At 51.3% G+C, this 7,918-nt stretch overlaps 1 protein-coding gene across 1 annotated transcript in view; it reads left to right on the top strand.

Annotated features, from left to right (window-relative positions):
* The window catches only part of LOC307076650 (seizure protein 6-like), a gene marked incomplete at its 3' end in the record, with an annotated part of 31,258 nt that extends 24,113 nt beyond the window's left edge, over positions 1-7,145 (top strand). Inside the window, exons 7-14 of the mRNA XM_079737727.1 lie at positions 2,004-2,200; positions 2,555-2,749; positions 3,933-4,124; positions 4,743-4,937; positions 5,326-5,364; positions 5,692-5,800; positions 6,298-6,394; positions 7,119-7,145. Coding sequence (XP_079593853.1) covers positions 2,004-2,200; positions 2,555-2,749; positions 3,933-4,124; positions 4,743-4,937; positions 5,326-5,364; positions 5,692-5,800; positions 6,298-6,394; positions 7,119-7,145 — 1,051 coding nt within the window. The remainder of the gene's footprint in view (positions 1-2,003; positions 2,201-2,554; positions 2,750-3,932; positions 4,125-4,742; positions 4,938-5,325; positions 5,365-5,691; positions 5,801-6,297; positions 6,395-7,118) is intronic.
* Between the last annotated feature and the right edge of the window lie 773 nt (positions 7,146-7,918).

Below are 7,918 nucleotides of genomic sequence, written 5' to 3'. Positions count from 1 at the left end.
GCGCGGAGGGTGCCGCTGTAATTGATAGCGCGCTCCCCGTCCGCGACGCGCGTCTTCGCTCACTTGTTTATTTTCTCAGGACGGCTCCTAATTGTTTTTCGTTCCGAGCCATGTCCCGGGTACCAGCGGAACACAGTCCTAGACCCACGCTGGGCATCGTGAAGCCCGCCTCGGGGGGAACAGCATACAGCGAAACAACCTCCCCCCTCTCTCCCCCCCCCCCCCTCCCTCCCGTTCGTTGATTACTTCAGAAGGAAACTACCGTCCTGGTGGCTTATTATTTTGTGACTCCACGGTTTCTGAATAAATGTCAAGCTCTGCTCGCTGCCGAGCACCGGGCCCCCCTACCTGGTCCGTCGCCAGTCTCCAGCCGCCAGCCCCCTGTGGAAAGGTTAATGCATTCTTAAATGAATCACTGGCGGCAGCGCCTCAATCACACTGTGGGAATCCCCCCCCCTTCCTCTCTCTCCATATCCCTCCTCTCTCTCTCTCTCTCTCTCTCTCTCTCTCTCTCTCTCTCTGCTTGGATTATAACGGGAATATAAGATTGTTATGCACGTCTATAATTTCTTTTTAATCTTTATTGCCCGTATGCAAGCATACATAAAAGTGTTTTCATTTTAGATCAGAATCTACGGAGGAGGATTAGGGCAAGGTGTGCATTTTTTAGTTGTTTTTGTTTTTTTGGTCTGAGTTTTGGGATTAAAGTCAGAATTCAGCCTTTAATCTCAGAATTCTGACTCAGACCTCAATGGGAAAATCACCCCTGGCCCCAATCCTCTTCCGTAAGAATCAATACAATCCAAACAATATGGCGACTATGGCCGTAGCGTTACGTCAGAGTGTTGCGATGGACACAACCTGCTGACCAAAACCTGGAGAACTAGGGTGGACACAGCAAAGGCCGCAGGTTAAAGGTTATAAATTGTTAAAGTGCTTATAGTTCTAGCTCTCTGGCTATACATGAGGTGTTGATAGTTGACTTGGTGCTGCTGCTTTTGTTTTTTTAATTAATTCTCTGCGGTTACCTTAATGGCTGGCTGTAGGCGTTGTGGTTAATTGTGGAGCGGCGGTAGGTTTTTTAATTAGTATTTTTGACAAAACATTCCCTTCATTCGCCCTCCTCTGTCCTGCAGTAATCATAAAGAAGCAACTTTATTCACACGACTTGTGGCGACGTTTGCTCAATGAATATGATAATGCAGTGAATAAACAATCTCTGTTTCCTCACTCCTATTTACATAAACAAACGATATCACATATGCATTTTCATAATGGGCAAACAGAAGGGGAAGAAAAAAGTTCTTGAATTATTTAGTGTTTATTTCACTTTCAGTGTGTAAACAACATTTAAATTTTAATCCACCCAAGGCTGATTCTCAGTCGGTGTAATCTCACTTCGTCTCCAGGCAGAGGTTCTGAGGACCAGATGGAGAGCAGCGTCATGGGACACCCTCCCCAGCTCTGTTCATCGTTTAGAAGAACACACTTAAATCCAAACCCGTCAGACCCGGTTAGAACCGGTCACACACTGGCCGCACTCAGGAGCGGGTCAGGGTTTCGAGGGTAGAACGCATTGCGGACACTCGGGATCGAACCCGGTTCCTTTGGACTGGGAGTCGAAGCCCCCGACTGCCGCGTCAGACGACCAGTCGCCCTGAGGGTCTGCTTAATAAGAACTATTTATTGATACGGTAGTAGGGAGGCATGTGGCCCCGGAGGTAGAGCGGTAACCTGAAGGTTGCTAGTTCAACCCCCGGAGTGTGGAGGTGTCCCTGAGCGAGACGCCTCACCCTGACTGCTCCCGACCAGCCGGCTGTCGCCCTGCGTGGCCGACTCCGCCGTCGGCGTGTGAATGTGTGCGTGAACGGGTGAACGTGAGGCAGCGTTGTAAAGCGCTTCGAGCGGCCGCCGGTTAGAAAAGCGCGGTATAAACGCAGTCCTTTTACCGTTTACGTGTTTTGACGTTTAACCGCGGCCCCTCATTTTCCCGCTCGCCTCAGACTGAACCTGGGGAAGAACGACCTCTTGACCTTCTACGACGGGGACGACCTCACGGCGAACATCCTGGGTCAGTACGGCGGCACGCGGCCGCACTTCAAGCTGTTCACGTCCATGTCCGACGTCACCGTGCAGTTCCAGTCCGACCCGGCCACCAACATCTACGGCTACAACAACGGCTTCGTGGTGCACTTCTTTGGTGAGGCGCGCGCTCCCACGCACACACACACGCACAAACATAAACACATACACACATATGCACACACACATGCCTGCATTTAAGCGCACACAGGTATATGGTGCACATGCAGGTATATGGTCCTGCTAGCGCGATGTTCGATATTATCATGTTTAATATTATTCACAAATTTTGCCAATCAGCAAATACTTACCCCACAAAAAACACCCCCACACGCACACAAGAACACACACACACACACACACACACACACACACACACACACACACACACAAACGACGAATAAGGATCACTCATCAATCATGTCCTCCTGTTTCCTGTGACCATTCTTACCCCCCCCCCCCCCGTCTCCAGAGGTGGCCCGTAACGACACCTGCTCGGAGCTGCCGGAGATCAGCAACGGCTGGAAGAGCACGTCCCACCCGGACCTGATCCACGGCACGGTGGTCACCTACCAGTGCTACCCCGGGTTCGAGCTGGGGGGGGCCGAGATCCTCATGTGCCAGTGGGACCTCAGCTGGAGCGCAGACGTCCCCCGCTGCGACCAGGGTGAGAGGGGGGAGGCACGGGGGAGAGGGGGGAGGGAGAGGGGAGGGACCATGGGGAGAGGGGGGAGGCACGGGGGAGGGAGGGGGGAAAGGGGAGAGACGCTGGGAGAGAGCTGGGAGAGACCAGGGGGAGAGGGGGAGGCACGGGGGAGGGAGGGGGGAGAGGGGGGAGACCAGGGGGAGAGGGGGGAGAGACCAGGGGGAGAGGGGGGAGAGACGGGGGAGGGAGGGGGGAGAGGGGAGAGACCAGGGGGAGAGGGGGGAGGGAGGGGGGAGAGGGGAGAGACCATGGGGAGAGGGGGGAGGGAGGGGGGAGAGGGGAGAGACCAGGGGGAGAGGGGAGAGACCATGGGGAGAGGGGGGAGGGAGGGGGGAGAGGGGAGAGACCATGGGGAGAGGGGGGAGGGAGGGGGGTGAGGGGAGAGACCAGGGGGAGAGGGGGGAGACCATGGGGAGAGGGGGGAGGGAGGGGGGAGAGGGGAGAGACCATGGGGAGAGGGGTGAGGGAGGGGGGTGAGGGGAGAGACCAGGGGGAGAGGGGGGAGACCATGGGGAGAGGGGGGGAGACGCTGGGATGGGGGAGGGGGGGGGAGAGAGACCAGGGAAAGAGGGGAGAGACCAGGGTGAGAGGAGGGGGGGACCAGAACATCTCCTTCTGTTACTCCTGCAGTGGTACCTTCTGACGTTCTCCTCTGACGTTCTCCTCTGTTCTCGTTGTCTCCTGACCTCCTCCTCTGGTCCTCTTCCGTCCTGCGGTCTCCTGCCCTCCTCCTCTGGTCCTCCTCTGTCCTGCTGTCTCCTGCCCTCCTCCTCTGGTCCTCCTCTGTCCTGCTGTCTCCTGCCCTCCTCCTCTGGTCCTCCTCCGTCCTGCGGTCTCCTGACCTCCTCCTCTGTCCTGCTGTCTCCTGACCTCCTCCTCTGTCCTGCGGTCTCCTGCCCTCCTCCTCTGGTCCTCCTCTGTCCTGCGGTCTCCTGACCTCCTCCTCTGTCCTGCGGTCTCCTGCCCTCCTCCTCTGGTCCTCCTCTGTCCTGCGGTCTCCTGACCTCCTCCTCTGGTCCTGCTGTCTCCTGACCTCCTCCTCTGTCCTGCGGTCTCCTGCCCTCCTCCTCTGGTCCTGCTGTCTCCTGACCTCCTCCTCTGTCCTGCGGTCTCCTGCCCTCCTCCTCCGGTCCTCCTCCCCCAGTGCTGACGTGTCCGGACCCCGGGGCGGTGGAGCACGGCCGCCGGACCCTCTCGGCCCAGCGGCTCGGGGTGGGCTCCACCGTGCAGTACGCCTGTCAGAAGGGCTACCTGCTGGCCGGCGCCGCCCTGCTCACCTGCTGCCGCCGGGACGCCGCCAAGCCCAAGTGGAGCGACCGGCTGCCCAAGTGTGTCCGTGAGTACCGTCGCCGTGACGATGAGGAGGGGGATGACGGGGAGGCGGAGGACGATGATGATGATGATGATGAGGATGAGGATGATGATGATGATGGGGGCTGTTATGAAAAACTATGTTTTGTAGGAATCGTATTTGTGTGTGTGTGTGTGTGTGTGTGTGTGTGTGTGTGTGTGTAGCCCGGTGAGTCTGAGTGTGTGTGTGTGTGTAGGTTGTTCACACACACACACACACACACACACACACACACACACACACACACACACACACACAAATACACTATGACACATCCACAATGACATATTTTCCAAGCTATTGAAGCTATTTAAAACGCTTACTAGGCATGTTCCCTCTCCAAGATTCTGTCTGTCCTTGTCACTCTTCAAGATAGTGCATGGCCAACCTTAAATGTATATTTTATTTACTTTGTTATTATTTGCTCAGTTGAGGGTGTCTGAAGTTCATGCATGCTTCTGCTAGTTGTGAAGGGTGGGAGTGTCAATCAAATACAATAAAAAATGGATAGGATGGCACTTGGCCCGTTCTAGTTGACCTCTTCAAGATGGCGGTCGGTTGTATATAGACCTCTTCAAGATGGCCTCTCTCCCCTGTCGGCAGCGGAGCGCTACGAGCCGTGCAGGAACCCCGGCGCCCCGTCCACTAGCGTGCAGAGCTCCGAGAAGGCCTTCTACCAAGCAGGGGAGTCGCTTACCTTCTCCTGCCACCCCGGCTACGAGCTCCAGGGTGAGGCCGCCATCGCCTGCGTCCCGGGACACCCGTCCCAGTGGAACAGCACGCCGCCTGCCTGCAAAGGTACGACCGGAGATAACCGGTTTACGGGACGATCTAACGCCGTTCCTTCTTACAGAGCGTCTTATCCTAGCTGTCTGTGTTCTGTACGGGGAATGGGTTAACCTAGTGATGGTTAGTGCATGGCACTTGTTTCTGTGAACATCCTTACTGTACCGACAGATATATTGTTGTTTCTCTTTCTTCTGACAAATGTCGCTTTGGATTAAAGCGTCTGCTAAATGCCCTTAATGTAAATGTACATGTTAGTCTACGCGCACAAGATGGCACGCTGAGGATGTTAAGAAACCATGACTTAACCTAATAACTTTTATTCACTTGTATTTATTCAATTAAAACTGTTCTTATAATTGATTTCCCTTTCTGAACGTCCGGTGACTCTGTGTTTCAGCTTCAACCAGCAAGTTTGTGAACGAGCGAAGGCTGGACGGTACGTCTTATCACCACAATCAAACTTATCCCTATTGAAAGAAAGTAACGTGAAGTTATGCATTTTTGTTCTTTTCTTTTATGTATAATGTATTATTTTTTTATTTCTACATTGAGGTTATTACAAACATATTTTATATATTTCATTCGATATTTTTTTCCTTGATGGATTTGTTTCGAGAAAACAAATTGGGGGACATTTTTGTCTTCTATGCATTTAATTTTTTTTTTTATATAAATGTATTTTTTTATATAATTTTGTTTCTATTTTTTTTCATGTAAAATAAGTACCTTTCTCAGTGCTCTGAGCGTGCTGTCTGTGTTCCAGTGGCGAGCCCGGAGCTTGAACTGGAGGGCTCCAACGTGGCGCTGGTGGTGCTGGTCCCGGCCGTGGTGGTGCTACTTGCCGTCCTGGCCGTCTACGTCTACTTCACCAAGTAAGACCCCGTCGCCATGGGGGCCGGAAACTCAATACACCGAATATATCGCTACCTGACCAGAATCTAACTATAAATACACAGCACGTCGCTACGGTGACCAGAAACTACCTCAAACTACAGAGCACATCGCTATGGTGACCAGAAACTAACTATACCGTACACAGAATCACCAATCATATTTTTAAACAGAATCACTATGGTGACTAGAAATGAACTTTAAACTACACCTTATATCGCCACAGGGACCAAACACTAAGCTACACCAAAAATCGCTATGTGACCCAAAACTTACAATAAACTTCCCCGGATATCGCTACGGTTACGAAACCGTAACCGTAGCGATACACAGAATATCGCTTCGGTGGCCGAAGTCAAGGTATTAGAAACAACATGGAATATCGCCGCGGTGACCAAACAAAACATATTTAGTCAACTTCATCAAATATTTTCTCCGTCTCCGTCATTCAGTTGTGGTGTTTTGTTTCCGATCGCAGACTACAGGGGAAGTCGGTCCGAATGCCGTCGTCGCTGCCACCCTACGACAACATGACGGAGGAGTCGGCGTTCGACAACCCCGTGTACGAGAGAGGCGTAAGTACGGCCGGGCTGAACCTGCAGGACGTGGGCTCACACGACACCAGCGTGCTGTCCTGAAGCCCGGCGTCATCTCATGTCTCACCGGTAGAGGGCGCCACTTAGCGGTCCGTCAGCTGTTTACTTCACCAACGACAACATGAATTTGTGGATCTGCATGTGTCGGTCCCAATTCATATTGTGAACATTTCATTTTTGTTATTTATTTGTATTTATTCATTCATACCTTCATTTATGTTGATAGCTTCACTATCATTTCATTATTTATTTATTTATTTTCATTTTTATTTATTTTCATTTGTATTATTGTTCATCATGTCACGTCCATGCTGTGTTGCACTCCACCGTTCATGTGTTCATGTATTCCTGTTGTTGTTATTGTTTATTTGTATCATCCGTCTTGTTTGTGTTGTCATCATCTACCATGATCAAAGATGTCTTCATGACCGCATGAATGCAGATGTACTTCACTGGTATTTATTCATCTTTAAAGTTCAACCTTTTCTAATGAAACAAACAGTGAAGCTTAATGCTTTTGTATAATATGTTTGATATCTTAATTTTGTAAAGTGAAATATGAGAACCTCTGCTGCATGATTAAGGCAGCGTTTCCCATTTCAAACGGTTCGTCCAGTGTTGATGAAACCACACAGTGTTTCCTGCTCACTGTTCTCTCCTGTTCCCATCGTCACCCTCTCCATCCCACTCCCTCTGGGTCCAGCACCGGAAGACCCACTCGACCTACTAACTGCCCCCCCGGGCCCCACCCAGGAGGCCGAAAGACTTTGAGGGGACCCTGACCATTCCCCCTCCCCCCCACAACCCCTCACTCCAGAGGCTGATGCTCCAACCTAAAATGGAGGCCTGCTCATCCTGCAGCCATCGTATTGACTACCTCTCTCAACCTCGCCGCCATCTTCTCGTCCTCCTTCCGTTTATTATTCAACGTTCCCGACGCGACGCTCCGATCAGCATCCGACCGGACCAAATTATTCCGTGGCGGATTATTTCATCAGCGCCATAGGTTTAACTTTCTCTTCGTTTCAGTCTTGTTTTCCACTCTGCTTCACCCTGTTTTAATACCTTTACGGAATATCGTTTTTTTCTTCTCTCACTGTTAGAATAAGGTTTGTTAAAAGGCGTTTGTTTCCCCCTCACCGCCCACATCTCCAGGCTGTACTAGATTGTGTTCCATGTTTCTGTCCTTCTACAAACCACTCTGTGCTTATCGTGGATTTTTCTGGGGAAGGTTTTTCTTTTTATTACTGGTTGTTGGGATTGCAGGTTTTAATTTGTTTTAACACCAAAAGATTGAGACAGAGAGCAGGTGGAGTGGACCAACGTTTCAGTTTAACGACGTACCTGTAACGTTCAGAAGACACGATCACCTTGTCATGCTAAGTGTGCAACTCTTTCGTTTTCCCTGTCTTGATCTGTTTATGTATTTATTTGATTTGACTGCGGTTTAGTTATCCAGTACAGAGAACAGAAAGACTCAGAGAGGCTCCGCGGAGAATGAAC

The sequence above is a fragment of the Pollachius pollachius genome (assembly GCF_949987615.1).
Source record: "Pollachius pollachius genome assembly, chromosome: 6".
Taxonomy (NCBI): domain Eukaryota; kingdom Metazoa; phylum Chordata; class Actinopteri; order Gadiformes; family Gadidae; genus Pollachius; species Pollachius pollachius.
Note: the sequence above shows the minus strand (reverse complement) of the source record. Positions and strands in the feature narration are given on the sequence as shown.